The following is a 20,356-nucleotide window of genomic DNA, read 5'->3' on the forward strand; positions in this document are numbered from 1 at the left end:
TAGGGTTGGTTGGTTGAGAGTGGTTTCAGTGGGGTAGAACTGGTAGCCAAGAGTTCTGAAAGCTCAATACTTGATATACATGGTTTGATTGGTGGGTTAGATGGATGGATGAATGGTTGGTTGGTTTGTTGCTTGGTTGGATGGATGGATTAATTGATATATTGGTAGTTATTTAGATGGATAGATCTATAGATAGATGAAAGAAGGTTAGATGAAAGGCTAGATCTGGGTTTCCGTTAACCGGTAATTCCCGGTCTTTGTCCGGTAAAAGTTGTTGAAGTCCGACAAATTGAAAAGTCGTCGGACATATTGTCCGGTGAAAATAATTCCCTTTGAATACAATTCGCTAAAGTTCACATTCTGATTCCTTCTATTTTTAAAAAGACGAATATATAGGCTATGTATTTCTTTTATTATGATATGATTTGACACCGACATGATGATGACTCCTAATGTGTAGGCCGGCCTATGCGAAACAGCGCACAGGTGCCACATGGGATTGATGCCAGATGGGATTGCAGTTTAACCAGTCTATTACCGCTTAAACACAGTAGCCCATTCGGCGGTAACCCATGCCTATCTGGCAACCCTGCCAACCCGTCCACCATAGTAATACGCAAACGTTGCAGCTCAAAGTGCACCATAGCGAGCGATTAAATTAATGGAAAGATGGCAAAACAAAGTACGCTTAGCAATTATTTCATGTGACACATGTAGGTGACCGGTCCGTTCAGGCGTTTAAAAATGCCCGAGCACGCTACATCCAGCATCTAGTAGATGCACTACACGAGCGATTCCCCGAAGATTCCCTAGATGTACTGAACAGCTTCGACATCCTTCTGAACCCCTCCCAATACCCACAGACGCAGGATGGTAAGTAGAAGCTAGCCTGTTTAATTAAGTTGGTTGCAAAATGCATAGTATAATTCTTAGGCCTATCCTTTTTGAATAACCTAAAATGCTTGTCTAAATTGCGAAATGTAGACTATGGCCGCCGCCCATCATAGGCTAATAATAATTATCATCATCATCATAACAATAATAATTATTAGGCTATAATAACAACAATGATGAAAACAACAGGATAACATTTAAACCTTCCTACTTTTCAGTTAATCTGGCTGTTGATGTCATTTTGTCATAAAAAAAAAATAGGCCATCACTGATTCATTATCACTCATTCCGTCCCCTCAGCGCTTGAAGAATATTGTAACTCCCTCCAAGCACGATGACACAAGTGGCTTTCTTCTACTGATGTGATTGGTTTTATTCATTTCCAACAGCACCGTGAAAACTATAAGAACAAACATTCACGGTTAGCTTGGCTAGTATAACAACATAACATCGCATGTACAACACAGTTCAATACAAATTAAATACACAGAACGTAAATACCTCGTTGGCTGCATGCTATAAAGGGAATGTTGTCTTTGAATCTGTGGTCTTGGTGAAGCTAGCTGTTCCTGCCGTAACAAGTCCAGAACAACGGCCGCTCCGTCTCAAAATGCCACCGCCATTACCGAGACGGCAAAGGAAAAGGACAACTGACACGTGATTTCCCAAACCACGCGAGAGCAGACCAAACGAGACCACACCACACAAATCACCATAAACAAACAACAACATTCAAACACCAACAAGCAGACAACATGCTAACCAATATAGATGCCTTGTCAACTGTCCACACGAAATGGGTGGCTGCAGCTACACTCCCACCAAATCACATACACCTTATGTGGGATTTCTATAATCTGCTTCAATCAAAGTAACAACCTTTTGTATAGGTCTTTCAAGGCACACTGTTCTAGTTGTAGGTTTCCCTTTGTCAAGTTTGGTGTCACTAACTTGCAACTTTAGTTTTCTGACCCTACCATCTAGTCCTGGATAGACTTCAGTGACTCTTGCTAGCTTCCACTCGTTGCGTGGTGCCAATTCATCTTGGAGAAGGACAATGTCATTGACCTTTGAGTTTCTTCGGTTTTTGCACCACTTTTGTCTTGGTTGTAAGTTCAGAAGATATTCTTTCTTCCATCGGGTCCAAAACTCGTTGGCCAAATACTGCACTCGGCGCCACCTCTTTTGAAGATAGAGATCTTCCTTGACAAATTGGCCCGGTGGGGGAAGAATGATTGTCGACTTCATAGTCAGAATGTGGTTCGGGGTTAAAGGTTCAGGTCCGGATGGGTCATTCAGATATTCAGCGGTAAGTGGTCGGCTATTAATGATGGCCATAACTTCATACAAGAACGTTCTTAGAGAGGTGCTGTCAAGCCTTTGCGCTGACTGGTCGAGAATAGCTGTCAGGACACTTCTAATAGTTCTTATCTGCCTCTCCCAGATGCCGCCCATGTGACTTGCCGCTGGAGGGTTCATGAGAAACTCACATCCTAGAGCTTTTAGTCTTTCTTCGTCCATTTCTTTCATGAGTTTTGTGAACTCTCGCTTTGCACCAATAAAATTGGTTCCTTGGTCGCATCTCAGTTGACGAACATTTCCTCTTATGGCGATGACTGTTCTAAGAGCATTGATAAATGCGTCGGTTGTCAAGTCATCAACCACTTCTATGTGAATGGCTCTTGAACATAGGCAGGTAAGTATGAGTCCATACCTTTTGAGATCTTTTCTTCCTTCCTTAACACAGATCGGACCAAAGCAATCCATGCCAATATATGTGAAAGGAGGAGTTGCTTCCATTCTATCTTGAGGTAAGTCGCCCATTCTTTGTTCTTCAGTCGGTCTTCTGTACATTCTGCACTTGACACATTTAAAGACGTATGACGAGACGGCACTGCTGCATCCCAGGATCCACCATCCATTCGCTCTGAGTGCATTTGTTGTTATCCCGCGTCCTTGGTGTTGTACCTTTTCGTGATGGTGCTTGATGAGTAAGACTGATATGTGGCTGTTCTTTGGAAGTATTGCAGGATGTTTCACGTGTGGGTGTAGCACAGCTTGACTTAAGCGTCCTCCCACCCTAAGGATCCCTTCTTTGTCCAGGAAGGGACTTAACTTCTGCAACTTACTTTGCTTGGTCTTGGCAACTTCCTTCTGTAGTTTCAGCCTCTTTGTCTCATCTGAGAATGCTTCTTCTTGGACTAACTTGATTATAGCAAGTTCTGCCTCTTTCCTTTCCTCGATACTTGTGCTTTCATTGGTGCGTTGCTTCAGACCTTTGTATTCTTTCGCCATTCGCTTCAATCTGGCAACTGCTTTTACTACTCTTGTCCAATCGGAAAACTTCTGTAGGCGGTTTAATAAAGAGTTGTCTTCCTTTGCCTTAGTGTTACACACAAGAGCATGGCGAAGCTCAGGATCATCTTCTTTGACTTCTCCCACCTTGCTTTCTCTGTCGAGTAGACCTCTTTGCCACAGAAACTTCGGTCCTGTGAACCAGTTAGAGGCCTTCAGTTGCTTTGCAGTCAAACCTCGAGAGGCATGGTCTGCCGGATTGTCCTCAGAAGCAACATATGACCACTGTTCAGGCTTTGTACTTGACTTGATTCTTTCAATGCGGTTGGCTACAAACACCTGAAATCTTCTAGCCTCATTGTTTATGTAGCCGAGGACGACCTTGGAATCTGTCCAGAAGAACTCTTGCAGATCTTGGATTTCAAGTTCATTCCGGAGCATGTCGCTGGTTCGAACGGCAACAACTGCTGCAGAGAGTTCAAGTCTTGGTATAGTCGTGATTTTTGTTGGAGTAACTCTCGATTTTCCCATCACGAGACAGCAGTGGACTTCATCAGATGTGTTGATGGCTCGCAGGTAAGTACATTCACCGTATCCTGAGACACTTGCGTCCGCAAAATGGTGAAGCTCATACCCTTTGATGTTGCCAAAACTTGAAGGTAAGTAGCATCTCTTGATTTGCATTCCAGATAGATTGGGTAGGTCTCTGAGCCAGGACTCCCACTGCGGTCTTAGGTTTTCTGGAAGTTGCTCATCCCAGCTGACTTTGTCTCTGCACATTTGCTGGAGCACTTGCTTCCCAACAAGGACAAAGGGCGCAATGAACCCCAGGGGATCATATACAGAAGCTACGGTAGAGAGCACACCTCTTCTTGTTAGTGGATGGGGTTTTACTAGGACTCTGAATTGGAATGCGTCAGATGTAATGCACCACTCCACTCCCAGAGCTCTCTCCACGTGTAGTGCTCCAAAGTCCATATCTAAATCTTTGACTGCAGCACATTCTTCGTCTGGGATGGTCGCCATTACATTCTTGCTGTTAGAAACAAACTTGTGCAGTCGTAAATTTCCCGTACTGCAAAGTTTTCTTGACTCTTTGACGAGTTGGATGGCTTCGTCCTCTTTTTGAACACTTGTCAGACCATCATCCACATAGAAATCTCTTTGAATGAAGCGTATGATGTTTTCACTGAACTGACCTGCCCCTTGTGCTGCCAGATGTTTCAAGCCGAAGTTGGCACAGCCAGGAGATGAGGCCGCTCCAAACAAATGGACCTTCATCCTGTAGACTGCTGGTATGGTTTCTAAGTTGCCATTGTCCCACCATAGGAATCGTAGATAATCCTGATCTTCTCTCTTTACTTGGAATTGGTGAAACATTCTTTCAACGTCGCACATGACTGCAATGGAACCCCTTCTGAAGCGGCATAGGACACCAACCAATGTATTTGTCAAGTCAGGACCGGTGAGCAGATGGTCGTTGAGGGAAGTTTCTTGAAACCTAGCGGAGCAGTCAAATACGATACGTATTTTTCCTGGTTTCTGCGGATGATACACTCCATGATGTGGAATGTACCAAGCCGGGCTGTTGTTGATTTCTTCCTCGGGAACCCTTTCTGCATCGCCACGGGAAATGATGTCATCCATGAAGGTTATGTAATCCTTGTAGTACTTTTGATCCTTTTTTAGTCTTCTTTCAAGACCATTCAGGCGGTGTATTGCGCTTATCTTGTTGTTAGGAAGCTTTGGTCTCTCTTCTTTGAACGGTAATGGCATCTCGTAGTGACCATTGTCTTTTTGTCTGATGTTTTCTCTCAGGTTTGTCAGGAACTTGAGGTCTTCTTGTGAGACGGGATTGTCTTCTCTGGTTCTTTCTGAGAAGTCTGATTCAAGGACCTTTATGATGTCTGAGGGAGTCACTTCTTTCACTTTGATTCGGCTTACATAATGTACTTCAGTTCGGAGATTGATAGAAGACTCCACATCTGGTGTCACTTGTTTCACTACTATGTGATGACTGTTTCCGATGGCATCTCCGTAGTCTACACAGGGATTCCCACATCCAACAATACTCCATCCAAGGTCTGTACGCTGTGCGTAGGGCTGATCTTCCTTTCCAGACACAACTTCCCTTGGAAGAAGAGCTTGCGAGCAGTTGTACCCAATGAGCAGACCTACTTCACAGTCTTGTAGAGGTGCCATCTCTTCTTGAAGGTGTTCTAGATGGGACCACGTTTTAGCTATTTCGTCTGTTGGTATGTGAGTTCTGTTGGCTGGAATAAACTCACGCGTGTAGGCCGGTGGTAAGGAGATCTTCGTATCAGAGTAAAAGCCTCGGACTTGTAGGTTGTTTACTCTTTGAGAGTTTACCATTGTGGTTGAGGTCATCGTAGAGAGCTTGAGCTTGACTTGCTCTTTGTTGGCTTCTAGAACTTCAGCTACATCACTTAGAATAAAGGTTGAGTCACTTTGGGAATCCAATAGCGCATATACAAGGACTTCTTGTGCTGGTTGGGTCGCAGATGAGAGCCAGACAGGGATTGTTGCAGAGGTATGTGTGCCAGCCTCGCCCAGTATCGCTCTATGTGAAGTAGCAGTTGTGGTTGTTTCATTGTGTTGTGATGAGTGAGGTCTTTCTTGACTTGGACTTGGCTCTTGTGGTTGTCTTTGATCATCTTTGGCTCTATCCTCGTGCAGGCAAGTAGGGTGCCGCTTGTGGCACGTGTCACACACACTCCTACTGTCGCAGCTCTTTGAGAGGTGGCCATACTTGAGACAACCAAAGCATAGCCTGTTCAATTGAACAAATTTGGTTCTCTCTGTAACTTCCTTCTCCATGAACTTTCTGCATTTGTGCAAAGTATGTCCAGTCTTATTGCAGAACATGCATGTCATAACTGCTGTTTCATTGGAACTTGTGGTCAGTGCCTTTGCTTCAGCGTTTTGATTTCTTTGGACTCTTGGTTGTTCAGCTTCGCCTTGTTTGAGTGATTGTAGAGATGTGATAGGGTTACAGGCGATTTTTGCCTCTCTAGTGAGAAATGCTACAAACTGGCTGAAGGAGGGGAATTGGTTGCTCTGTTCTTCTATGTCAGTAACCTTCCGGTTCCAGCTAGCCGTCAACCAATCCGGTAACTTTGACAGAATTTTCCTGTTTTCATTGCAGTCATTCAAGATTTCCAGTGCCTTGATGTGGTTCATAGCTGCCTCACAACTGCGGAGAAAATCAGCGAACCTTCTGAGCTCGTAGCTATCCTTAGGTCCCATCTTGGGCCACGCGTGGAGCTTGTCTCTGTATGCTAGTGCGATCGTAAATGGGTTTCCATATCTTTCCTCCAAGAGTTCCCATGCAGACACATAGGCAGATTCAGTGCCAAGTAAGAAATAGCCATCAATTGCTGTCTTTGCTTCACCATTTACATACCTACGGAGGTAGTATATCTTTTCCTTATCCCTGATGTTCTTCTGGCCGATCAGCGTTTCAAATGAGAGTTTCCAGTCATTGTATCTCAATGGATCCCCACTGAATACTGATGGTTCAGGAATTGGGATTCTGTTGGCACTCACTGCGTCTGCTAGCACCTTGACGAGCTCTGCTGTACTTTCATTTGAGGAGGTGGTCACAGCTTGTAGTGCGGGAGACATATACCGAGACGGAGGACTTGTGGGAGCAGGCACTTGCTTGTCTGTTACCATCTCACAATCTAGTACGATGTCTTTCCACTTCTCTTCTGTGTCCTCCACTTGATCATAAACTTGTATTCTTGCTTGTGCTGCATTCAGATCTTTTATTGTCTCCAAACGCTGTACCCTTCTCCGTTTTTCTTCCAGAGTCCTTTGCAGCACTGCATGTTCCTCTACCAGTTCAGCTCTGATTTTAGTTTCCTCTTCCTCTCTCTGGAAACGACGCCTTACTGCTGCTGCCTCTTGATCAGCTATCTTCTTCTTAGCTTCTGTTTCTAGCCGCTGTATTTCCTGTTGTTCTCTTTCTTGTTCTTGTAACACCTTCAGAACAGCTTTGCCTGCAGCAGCATCAGCAGCAGCTTCTTGTCGTTTTTCAGTAGACCCGCTCGAGTGTACTGAGGTCCCCTTGGAAACAGAAGTGAAAGAACCTACACTACAGTCGAATAAAGAACCTGCTTCAGGCCAATCTTCCTCTTCTCCGTCAGATACCTTTCCACACAGTCGGCTTGAGGCTCTGCATACAATGAACTTGGATATATGGACGCACAGATCGACTCTCTGACGTGTTTCTTGGTCTGGAGTTGAGATTTGCCGTAGTCCGTCATAAACACGCTGGACATCTGCAGAAAGACTTCTGACATCACCAATTATGTCGTTAAGCAGATCATCAGATACAGGCTCCGTTGCTTGTGACAATGCCTGTTTAGAAGATTTAACGTGTGATCTCCATTTACCATAGATGTAATTGAACCTTTGTTGAAGCGCTTTAATTTTTTCATCTTGCATTCCTTTACCCTTCTCTGTTAGAGTTATGGATCTTTGGCCTCTTCTTGGCTGCTCAGCAGCATCACCGTTTTGACTAATTTCAGGCTGCTCTTGGGAATCTTCTCTATCCCTAGCACTGTCTCTTGCCTGATTGGTAAGCTCTCCTGGCTCCGCCATCTTGTAAACTTAATGTATATAATTAATAAACTTGTAGGCCTACTTAGACTATCACTAGTGATCAGTTATCAAGTTTAGCACTTTCTAGAATGTATCACTTATGTAAACATATGTTGGTTTAAGTCCATCAAATATCATCAAAAGATTCAAATAAAGTATTTCAGAAGAGTTAAATTCAAAAACACAACACATGCAAAAAAGGGCATTAAACTCAACTTTGAATGCTACCTTGAAAATACTCAATATAGGCTGCAGTTCAATTTAGAAACACTTCTAGGTTCAAGTTCAACATAAAACGGCAAATATGGACGACTATAGGCTGATTGTTGTAATTGCCTTTTCTCAAATCATGATACTTTAGTAACACACTAAAAGGTCTCTTGGTAGCACATTTACTAACGTCCTCTTCTTAGATCACTCTTCACTTGTTAGTGTTCTTAATAAATGTGTGGTCTTCTTGCTTCTTATTGTGTGTAAAATGCGAGCTGAGCTTATCTGTCTTTTTCGCCGTCATTCAGTCTCATGCACGTTGATGAAACAGACGTCGGCCTCATTTTCGGTCCCACTCGGTTGGTGAAACAGTCCGAGTTTTCACTGTAACTCCCTCCAAGCACGATGACACAAGTGGCTTTCTTCTACTGATGTGATTGGTTTTATTCATTTCCAACAGCACCGTGAAAACTATAAGAACAAACATTCACGGTTAGCTTGGCTAGTATAACAACATAACATCGCATGTACAACACAGTTCAATACAAATTAAATACACAGAACGTAAATACCTCGTTGGCTGCATGCTATAAAGGGAATGTTGTCTTTGAATCTGTGGTCTTGGTGAAGCTAGCTGTTCCTGCCGTAACAAGTCCAGAACAACGGCCGCTCCGTCTCAAAATGCCACCGCCATTACCGAGACGGCAAAGGAAAAGGACAACTGACACGTGATTTCCCAAACCACGCGAGAGCAGACCAAACGAGACCACACCACACAAATCACCATAAACAAACAACAACATTCAAACACCAACAAGCAGACAACATGCTAACCAATATAGATGCCTTGTCAACTGTCCACACGAAATGGGTGGCTGCAGCTACAAATATGCTAAACCGGCCATCCAGACCATCATTGGTCATTTTGGCCAAGAAATGACCAGCGATGATGACTCAGCACCAGCCACAGCCCCGGTCATCGATGCCACAAACGTGCAACGAGATGCCATCGGTGTCATGACAGCGCTTCGTGGTTATGGGGGCTTGCGTTTCTCAACAGCCTGCGAAGTCCTCATCCGAGACTTCAGCGAAATTTACCCAGAGTGGGCCACACTGGCCAAGATAGCCTGCTTGATTCCCGTCTCCAGTGTGCCTGCAGAGAGAGGATTCTCTCTGCAGAACCGAATTAAAACTGCGGACCGAAGTCGCCTTGGGGAGGGCAAGGTCACACGGCTAATGCGCATTGCAAGTTGCGGAGAGACACTTTGCAGCTTTGATTTCAAGTCCGCAGCTGCACGCTTCAATGCTGCCAAAAAGCGACGTAGGCCTAATAAGTAGCTGAATTATATGAGCAGCCATTGTTATTTTCAGAGTTTTTACTCTAGGCTATTTTATTTAAGGCTATCCCCTATCTATCTGAGAAAAGGCATAGGCGATAGGCCTAGGCTGTAACATCGAACGGAAATTAGCCTATACATACGCATTGCAAGTTAATTTAAAGCCTATTTATTTCAAAGAGTTTTATTCTATTTTATTTTATCTGATAAAAGGCATATGAACGGAAATTAGGCTAGCCGTGTCACGCCAGAAGCCTACATGCTTGCACTGTTACTGTTCAATAAAATGTTATACATCTAGACATTGTGGTATTTCTTTATATACGTATCCCAGACTGCCTATCAATTGTTTCTCAATAAACAGTTATGTTCTCCCATTGTCATACTCCCGAGCTAAACAAAATGCCTTCCCAACCAGCGAGACCTGGTTATAGAAATGACGTTGTTTTATTGATTTTTAAAAAAGGGTAAAACTGGAAAGAGAAAATAGAAAACTCACATTAATCCCAAACAATTTAACAAACTTCAGTTAACGTAATGTGGAGTCCGTTCATTGATCGATGCTGTCTGTTCAGTTCCCAGTGAGGCGCCCGTTCAGCGCTGGACCCGTTCAGCGCTGGATTTGACGCATGGCATAGCGCGCATGCGTCAAATCATGTTATATTATTATATATTATATAGCTCGCATCTAATCGTATCGGATGAGAAATAGACATTAAATGGCATATATAGGCCGCTACACAACAGTAATCACCGCGACAAACAGCTATATTAGATTTGGAAGAAAAAAAATATGATTTTGAAAAAAAGTTTTTTTATTATATTTTAATATGATGACCGGAATATATCACGTTTGTCCGGTAAATCGAATTCTTCCCGGACACGATGTCCGACGGCAAATTTTTCTAACGGAAACCCTGGGCTAGATAGATAGATAGATTGGGTTGAGTGGTTGAGACTGGTAGGGTTGGTTGGTTGAGTGGTTGAGAATTGTAGGGTTGGTTGGTTGAGTGGTTGAGACTGGTAGGGTTAGTTGGTTGAGAGGTTGAGTGTGGTAGCGTTGGTTGGTTGAGCGGTTGAGACTGGTAGAGTTGGTTGGTTGAGAGGTTGAGAATTGTAGGGTTGGTTGGTTGAGTGGTTAAGAGTGGTAGAGTTGGTTGCTGAGAGGTTGAGAATTGTAGGGTTGGTTGAGCAGTTGAGAGTGGTAGAGTTGGTTGGTTGAGTGGTTGAGAGTGGTAGGGTTGGTTGGTTGAGTGATTGAGAATGGTAGGGCTGGTTGGTTGAACGGTGGAGAATTGTTGGGTTGGTTGAGAGGTTGAGAATTGTAGGGTTGGTTGAGCGGTTGAGAGTGGTAGAGTTGGTTGGTGAGAGGTTGAGAATTGTAGGGTTGGTTGGTTGAGCGGTTGAGAGTGGTAGAGTTGGTTGGTTGGTTGAGTGGTTGAGAGTGGTAGGGTTGGTTGGTTGAGAGGTTGAGAATGGTAAGGTTGGTTGGTTGCGTGGTTGCGAGTGGTAGGGTTAGTTGGTTCTTCTTCTTCTTCGGCGTATGGGTAGTTGTTTTCCTCTCCACTCCACCAGGCTCGGGGCCGAGGGGCTACCCCTTTACCACCCCGAGACCTGGTTGAGGGGCTCACCCGGGCTATATTTCTGGACACCCCTCCAGAAGCCACGTCATCGTCTCGTCATCTAATACCGACAGACCATGCATCCCGTTGGGTGGGTGGTACACCGGGCAATCCAGAATAACATGGTCTGCGGTTTGGTCCTCTGCGCCACACTCGCACGACGCATTTGGGGCCAAGCCCCATCTGTGCATTGATGAGCGGAAACACCCGACGCCGGTCCGGAGACGATTGAGCCTCACCCAGGATAGCCTTGGCAAGTCCATCCCGAGGGGCTCAGGGCCGGCGACTGGGATGTGGTCGCGGAGTTTGGAGGTGTTTGCCTCCCACTCCGCGCGCCACATATAATCCGCCCATCCTGCCGCACTGATGTTAAGATCTCTGCATTGCCGTCTGAGATCCTGTGCGGCAGGCACAAATGGGTGTCTCGACTTGAGACGCCGGGAGGGCTCCGCTGTTATAGTGAGCCTATCATGGAGCAGATGGTTATTAAGCTCCACGGCCCGGCAGGCGAGACGTGCTGTGGCTCCCATGCGGCGGAGGCCTGCGGGCTGGATGCCTGCTAGGATGGGAAGGTTGTCCACGGGGGTAGGACGCAGGCATCCTGTCACAATGCGCAAGGCTTAGATATAGGCGAGTCGATGAGGCGGGTGTGGGCACTGCGACACCATACTGGGGCGCAGTATTCACTAGTTGAATAAACGACGGCTAGGGCTGCCGTGCGCAAGGTCCTTGCGCCGGCGCCCCAGCCCGAGCCAACCAGTCGCCTCATCAACGCCACACGAGCTGTTAACTTCTTGCGCAGTGACTCGAGTGGCCGGCGAAACGTGAGCGTCCTGTCCAATGTCACACCGAGATAGATTGGCTCAGCGGAACATGGCAGGGGAGTTCCATCTAGGTCAGTGGTTCTCAACCTTTTTTGGGCCAGCGCCCCCCTGTCCATTATCCAGGCCTCTTACCGCCCCCCATCAAAAAAAAATTGCTTTTTTTCTTCCCTGAATATTAATGTTGACTAATATTCTGTGTTATATCATTTAAAAAGCATGTCACTGAATGCCAAATAATGGATTTGATTTAACTGGGCAGTTGGAATATCATTATCATTAGTTTACCAGAGAGCAGAAAAGCCATGTGAATGTGAATAAAAATGCTGTTTATGAGTGTTAAACAAACTCAGACAACATCAGAGAATACAAACAGACTGTTTTATGATGCTAATATTTATAAAAAAAAATATTAGACTTTGTTAACACAGTTCCAAAGTTCAGAGCACTGCGCTCTGGGACCGCTCAGAGTGCTCTGACTGAAAACACGGTTTGCCCGAGCGAACTGACCGTTCGTGCATTTACGAATGTACCTGCAATAACACTGCTGACAGCTGATCAATCGCAAGCAGAGTAGTGGTTTCCTATAGCAAGAGTGCTTATGTGTTCGTTTCCAGGGCATCACATGAGGAGCAACATATCACTAAAAAGCAATCGTATATTTTAGTTTGTAAACGTTAAGACGAACACATCGCAATGCTAACCTCAGAATGGCACTAGGGATAACATCCACAACAACACTTAACAGTAATACAGTTATGTAATATACTGTGATGAACCTGCGAGGGGAAGGGACATTTGTAGCTGATTTCTCCAGGTTAGATTATTGGTAAGCGACAGCGAACTTTCCGGACTGGTTTATTACAATACGATCGCTTTTTTGAGATAGGTTGTTCCTGCTGTGATGTTCTGGTATGGTGGTATGGTATTAGCACTTATTTTAACTAAATGAAATAAGCTGTATTGAAAGGAAGCGAACGCATAAGCGCTGAGGGTAGTGTGTATACGCGGGGAGGGAGTATTTGGCACGACAGGCTTACGTCACCGGCGGGGACATGGACTCAGTATCAAAACTAACATAAGAAATATTCTCTCTCGCTTATAGCCAACAATTACAATGAGCCTACAAACTGAAACACATGTCACTCAAGCATAGCCTACAAGGAAAACACTCATAGAAATTAAACAAGACCGTAAATTAAACAACACCGTATCGCTGTTAGATGAGCAACACAAATTAAATAGCCTATTCCTCATAAATCTTCGCCAACTGGCTAAATCCAAAGACAATCAACTATTTACAGTTATATAGCCTATTCCACTCCTATCCGTGTTCATTTGCGGGTGCTATGCAAGAAAAGGATGGCTTTGAAACATGGGTTGAAACATGACATTAAAGATGGGATGAACCGGGGTTCTTTCTATCGTAGACTAGCATAGTATTGCAATTTCTGCACTGTACATGAACTGTCAAGATTCTTCTACAATGCAGCTTACCCAGACACATTGGAAACTATCAAAAGCTCTGCCTTTGCTAGCTGAGTTTTTAGCTTCATCTTCTTGTTGACACTCTCACTTTAAAAAAAATGTGGGCGCTGTGCTACGTGTGTCTGCGTCACAGAGCCCGGCCAAGTTCAGAACACTGCGCTCTGGGAGCGCTCAGAGATGGGTGCTCTGACTGAAAAGACGGTTTGTCCGAGCGAAATGACCCGTAATAACACTGCTGACAGCTGTTTTTCATGAGAAAAATACTTAATGCGCGAACGCCCCCCAAGAACACCCCAACGCCCCCCTTTTAAAAATATCTGTTCCAGCACCCCCCGATGTTGTCTGAACGCCCCCTGGGGGGCGGTACCGCCCCCGTTGAGAAACGATGATCTAGGTGTACTCTAAGCTCACGTTTAGCCTCCCTGTTGTTAAGGTGGAAGGCAGCCGACACCGTCTTTGCCTCGCTAAGCTTCAATCTCCATTTCCGGAAGTATGCCACTAGTGTCTGCATGTCCTGGCTCAGAATCCCCTCCACAGACTGTCAATTTCCAGCAGAGTACACCACTGCGAGGTCGTCTGCGTAGGCGTACTTCCGCGAGAGTGTGTTGGGCAGGTCATAGGTGTAGATATTATAGAGGAGGGGGGCCAGGACCGATCCCTGAGGGACGCCGTTCTTAAGGCGTCGAAGTCTGCTTAGCTGTCCGCAACCGGTGGTGAGGGTAAAGCTGCGGTTACGGATGAGCTCCATGATCATTCTGACCATGTGCCTGTCCGGCAGCAGGCGGAGCAGCTTGCAGGTGAGGCCGCGATGCCATACGGTATCGTAGGCAGTCGTCAGGTCTATAAAGACGGCCCCGGCCTTCTTTTTTGCCGAAAAGCAATCCTCGATGTCTTGAGTCATAAGGGTGACTTGATCTACGGTCGACCTCGTCGGAACCCGGCCTGCTCACGTGGGAGCAGCGGGTTGACAATTGGTTCGATGCAGGCGTAGATGAGACGCTTGAGGATCTTGAAGGGGATGCATAACAGAGAGATGGGACGGTAACTCTTAGGGTCCCCTTCAGGCTTATTCGGTTTAGGGATCGCAATAACTAGGGCTCTTCGCCAGATTTTGGGGATCTTGAGTTGGCGCAAACAGGAAGTGAGGAATGCTCTCAGCCAGGACTTCAAGGCGGGTGCGGCATGGAGAATAAGCTCTGGTCAGATGGAATCAGGCCCCGGAGCTTTCCCTGGCTTTAGATGCTGGAGGGCAGCAGCGAACTCCTCCGGGGTGAATTCACCGGAGATGTAGTCACTGCTAGGTGTTGGGGCCCTCCAGAGGTCTGACACTTCTTTTGCCACAAGTCGAGACGACTCGCGGTCTTTGCCCTCGTATGACCCACTTTTCACAAATTGTGATGCGATTTTATTTGCAGAGATGGGGCAGTGACGAGGGGAGTGTCTGGACCTACCAGTGAGATTGTTCATGATACTCCATGCCTTACGGCTGGAGTGCGAGAAGTCGATGGAGTCAATAGCCTCCTCCCAGCGCTCCTGTCTTTTACGGCTGAGTCTTGACAGCAAGGCTGTTGCGAGCCTGTCCGACTCAGCTCCTGCAGAGGCCTGGAGGAAGGCACAGTGGAGCTTCTCACACTCCTCATCCCAACACGGTTTGTAGCTAATGCGATGTCCGCGTGGGATGGATTTTTTTGCCACTTTCACCAACATGCCGCAGAAGTCCCGGTACGCCTCATCCACGTTGTTAGAGTTAGGCGATGGGAGGTGTCTTGTGGACTTGTTGGTAAGGAGGCGGAAGCGTTTCCGTTTCACTGGCTCACTCGGAACAAGGTTCACGAGTTTGGCCGTTGTTATCAGTGAGGGTCGATGTTGAGACCTCGGGAACTTTCCTAGCACACGTCTATCAGGGAGCCGGTTGTCAGCGCTGGCACTCGTGAATGCCAGGTCAGGGTTCATCCCAGTGTTCCAGCGACCGGAGCGGAAGCTGGCTGCGCCCTTGGGGTCGTACAACAGGGCCAGGCTGTTATTAGCTGCCCAGACAGCCAGGTTCTCTCCGTCGGGTGAGTTGGTACGGTAGCCCCAGTCTTCATGCTGGCAATTGAATTCACCAGCATAGATACAGGGGTGGGGGAACACTGGTAGACACACTGGTGTGATTCGCGAGGGTGGAGGTTTGTAGACGTTGACGATTCTTAGACCGGCAACGTCCACGCGCAGCCACTCAATCTCCGAGTCAGCCGGGGATTGGTCAGCAAGACCAAGAGGCCATGCTTCCTGCTCAGGGTAGACCCAGCTAGCAGACCTCGGTCAGCAGACCTCTCCCCTGGCTGCTGCCGAACACCAGCCCGGGTGAGGGGCCCTGGTTGGCAAACTTTGTTTCGCTTCTTGCCTTTGGCAGTCATTAGCTACTTACGGGGGGCACCACGAGAAGGTGTTTGCCACGCCACATCAACATGCACGGATGCTGAATGCTCTCTGTTCGCTTGGTGATTCGCAGTTCACACAAGGTTTTCCACTTGTTGTGAACTTAGAGTTCACTAGCTTTAGAGACCCCGTTGGTTGAGAGGTTGAGAATGGTAGCGCTGGTTGGTTGAACGGTGGAGATTGGTAGGGCTGGTTGGTTGAGCAGTTGAGAATTGTAGGGCTGGTTGGTTGAGAGTGGTAGGGTTGGTTGGTTGGTTGAGAGGTTGAGAGTGGTTTCAGTGGGATAGAACTGGTAGCCAAGAGAGTGCATTGTTGTGTAATCTTTCTAGAGTTCAATAAAAATCATTCAAGAAAAAAATCATAGCCCATTGTAACAACGTGGACTTCAAAATGGCACAAGTAATGTATAAAGTAAAAAATAAGATGCTTCCAGACTGTATCCAGAGACTATTTCAAGTTAGACAGAGTAATTACGAACTCAGAGGAATATGTATGTTTATGAAAACAAAGATTAGAACAAATGCAAAACAAAGATGTATAACAGTTAAAGGAGTAAACTTATGGAATACTTTTGAAAAGGAAATGAAAATGTGTAGTACACTAAAAGGATTTAAAATTTTATTTAAAAATAAGATGATTAACAAGTATAAAACAGAGGTTTAAATATAGTTTTTGTTTGGTATTTTTGAACTTTTGTTGACATGCGTAAGTGAAATTTTGTTTGTAAAAGTTTCAATGTTTTGATTATGCATGCATGGGGGGAAAAAACAACAACAACATGCATGTAACAAGGGTAGGCGCAATAAGCCATGGCTTCAGCCTACACCTTTTTGGTCCTGGTGTTATGCATTGTGACTGTGTAAATGTTTTATATCTGTATTGTGAATTGTATAGGGGACCAAAATAAACATTCTCAACTCAACTCAACTCAACAATGGGGCTCTCAGAATGTTGGCTTGAATCAACATTCCACCATGTTAAGTTTTTGAGCAAAAGCAAACTTAAGTTCTGAATGTTTTAAATTGTGAATAGCTTAAAGGATGTAGGAGTAGTAGTAGTATGCTGAAATATCTGAATAATTAGAATAAGAAGAACAACTAGAAAAATAAGTTTGCAGACGCTGTACAATGATTTTATTGAAATATATTCTTAGAGACACCCAAAACAACATAGCAGGCGAATGATGAAACAACATTAGTGTCATATTTAAGAGAACAGTGAGGTTAAATTTGGGCTATTTTGACTAGGTGTCAATGGCACGACCGCGCACAGTGACCGTGCAAAGTGAGAGGTGGGGTCTTCTGGATTCCCTTTTGTTTACACAACAGCCATCTCTCTCACAAGTGCATAGGGGTTCAGAGGTCAGGGCTGGGAGTGGATTGGGGACAGGACGCTGTGCTGTGGTTCCAGACTCACCTGTTCTGGTCCGCGGCCACCTTGTGGAACTCATGAGCCTCCTCATGCTCTTGTACCTGGCGTCACACGTCTCCCTGTTGAAGCAGTACCACCCTCCTGGAGAGATGGCAACACACCACAGGACACAGTTACTCTACTCTACGTTTAGGTCTCCAGGTGTCACGTTCATTATAATCAGGGTGTCATTTAATTCTGAAAAATACAGCGACAGTGAATTTTCATGTTCCAACATCTTTCACTTTTTCACAAGCTTCTACGTTCTTGATTACTGGTTGATTAATACTATGTAAACCTCCTATAACAGTTTACTAATGCTTATTCACCACAGTGTTCGTCCTTGTTGAAGGCTCACACCAGGATTGTTGCTGCTGAAGGACTTGTGGACAAATGCATTTGTAAAAAAAACAACAAAAAAAGTGCTAGTATATCAACTGACGGTAGATCAGTCAGTAAAGGGGTAGTATATCAACTGACAGTAGATCAGTCAGTAACGTGTACTCACCCTCCAGGAACAACAACCACCTCTTGCTACCTCTGGACTCCTTGATGTAGTACCTACACAGGGAAACACAAAACCAAAAATGTGTTTTAAATGTGTTTATGTCGTCTGCGCCTAAGTGCAGCCTGATTGGAATCAAGCACAGGTCTCCCATTGGCCAGACATGTATGGTAGCCTCGCTAAGCTACTGTGTTTAGAGTTACGTTTTCAGGCAGGGAGCGACTTCACATTAGTGTGATTCCAAACCACCTCCTCTACACTTCACCTCCATCTGACCTCCTTTCTCCACTGCCAAGAGGTTATGCCACAAATGCAAGTGTGACTGGAATTGAACTCAAGTCTCCAACTCCTAACATTCGACGTAGCTTGCAAAGCTTACAGTCTAGGAATTAGCCCAGGGGCTAACACAGGTATCCAGGTCTCAGGGCTCCTAGTGTGTAGTTCCCACAGGTAACAAAGCTAAGCTAGCCAGTACCTTTTGGCGCTTTTCCACTACCGTCCCGTACCGTACCAGAACCCGTGAGCCCACTTTGTTTTGCTTCCTCCACTGCCAACTGGGCCGTACCGGGCCGTTGTACACATACTGATTTTAGCTACCCTTCGTGAGCTAGCAAATCTTTAGGTTTTTGGCAAGGTTACTGATCACAGCAAGCCTCTCGTTGCCTCTAGACCTTTGTGTTTCCAAACCAGCTCTACTACATCATGTAGTATGAGTGTGTTTGTGGGTGCCTGTGCCTTTCTTGATTCCATTGAAAAGGTTAAAAACATCAAACCTTCTCTTCAAAGGGGTATATTTTTATATCTGACAAGATCACATATTTTGTGAGATTGGGGAAAACAAACCCATTGCTGTTTATTAGACCGAAAACAGTTATGTTGGCAGAGGCCGGACATGCTCTTGTAAAACACAAGCCCACACACACACACACACACACACACACACACACACACACACACACACACACACACACACACACACACACACACACTGTACACACACAAACACAAATATAATGTGTGTACATGTTCACTATATTTAAGTAATGTTGAGTATATCGGTTGATTTACACAAACGCACACACACACACACACACACACACACACACACACACACACACACTGTGTTGAGTTGCGTTTGTGTTATAGCCCTCTCCAGAACATGTGCTCCATCCTAAGGCTCTGACTTTGATCCCAACTTGAAACATTTGGCTTGGATTTCACAGAAGGGGCCGATTTCAGAAGGGGCCGATTTGGATGCCTATTCAAAGGACCAGAGAGCTATTATTAATTATTGAAATAGTGTAATACGTGTAGAGTCCTCACCACAGGGAATTAAACTCAATCACACCGTCGACGGTCACACATGTGGTTTATGCACAGTGCACACTCACACATGCACACTCACACGCACACTCACACGCACGCACACACACACACACACTCTCTCTCTCTCTCACTCTCTCTCTCGAGCGACCTCTGTGTCATGATCACACACATGGGGACAGTGGACTTCCTCAGTATGAATAAGATGTAATATGTTTAAATGTATGGCTTACTCCATACATGTTTACTAAACAATATAGGCTTCATGTATGTATGAACTAGTAGTATGTTTCAGGAGAGGGGGGGCTTATGAGAAGGTGGTGGGGAGAGAGGGGAAAGCGATGGAAGAAATTAGAAAGATGAGAAATATGTTGCTGTTGCTGTGTGTGTGTTTGTGTGGGGGGGGGGGTGTATGTGTGTGTGCATGCGCCCGCCGTGCGCTGACAGACACACCATTATAGACTCATCATAGTTTCACCTGTGGTGCCAGCATCAGGTACACACACATACACACAGGCAGAGACACAGGCACAGGCACACACAGGCACACAGACACAGACACAGACACACGCACGCTCAGGCCAGTATCCAGCGGGGAAAATGACAACAGGGGTTTTTTCCTCAACCCCGAAATGAATAATGGGTCGAGACGGATCCAACCTCTTCAACCGCACGAGTCTGCTTCGCAGCCTGAGGCCTTTTTTAATACCCATAATTCCTCTTCAAAGCTACCACGGGGTGGCAAATTAGTCAGAGAATTTGAAGAACTTTCACCTCCCCCCGTCGCCAGCTTCAAACTACCAATTAGTCCTCATTTTCTCTCCTCTTTTTAGAATGTGTATCTGGCAACCCAAGAACCGTGTGCTCTAAGAACATTCAAAATAGACCAAAAGCCGAATAACGAAATATTAACGCACATTCTTCAAACGCCTAAAATACTTGCTTCTAGGATTTTGATGAGAAAATATGACTGGTTTGTATTTCTCTCTCCACTTTATCTGCCTCTCCAGTTGGCAACTGGCAAACGATAGACTATAGAGGCTGGCCATTGGCATGAAATACCGTCAGGCTATCCAAGGTACTAAACCAACTTAATGTCATTAACTTAACGGGGCAATTTCACACAAACGATAAGCTCTCTCATGTCCGCAGAAAGAGAAACTATCCACATGTGTTCCATTGGGCACGAACGCGCTTTCATGTGACACCTGTTGCCGCTGCATCACGTTCCTCTTGCCATAAAGACAACTGGCCACCTGAGATGCTGCTCACTTCCACCTCGTCTTTTACTCAACCACGAGGACTGCTTCTCTCTTTTTAATTTGGCGTCTCCTCTCCTCAATGTCACGTTTCTCTCCAAATGCACCTCTAGGACGCACAGTTCACGCAACATTGTGGCTGCTG

General features: G+C 45.6%; 1 protein-coding gene across 1 annotated transcript in view; it reads right to left on the reverse strand.

Annotated features, from left to right (window-relative positions):
• Positions 1–20,356, reverse strand: part of notum1b (notum, palmitoleoyl-protein carboxylesterase b) — a gene marked incomplete at its 3' end in the record, with an annotated part of 42,525 nt that overhangs the window by 21,385 nt on the left and 784 nt on the right. The window contains exons 2-3 of the mRNA XM_080523002.1: positions 17,633–17,685; positions 17,131–17,226 (exon numbers count right to left, since the gene is read on the reverse strand). Coding sequence (XP_080379128.1) covers positions 17,131–17,226; positions 17,633–17,685 — 149 coding nt within the window. The remainder of the gene's footprint in view (positions 1–17,130; positions 17,227–17,632; positions 17,686–20,356) is intronic.

This window comes from Nansenia antarctica, assembly GCF_963989245.1.
Source record: "Nansenia antarctica genome assembly, chromosome: 2".
Classification (NCBI taxonomy): domain Eukaryota; kingdom Metazoa; phylum Chordata; class Actinopteri; order Argentiniformes; family Microstomatidae; genus Nansenia; species Nansenia antarctica.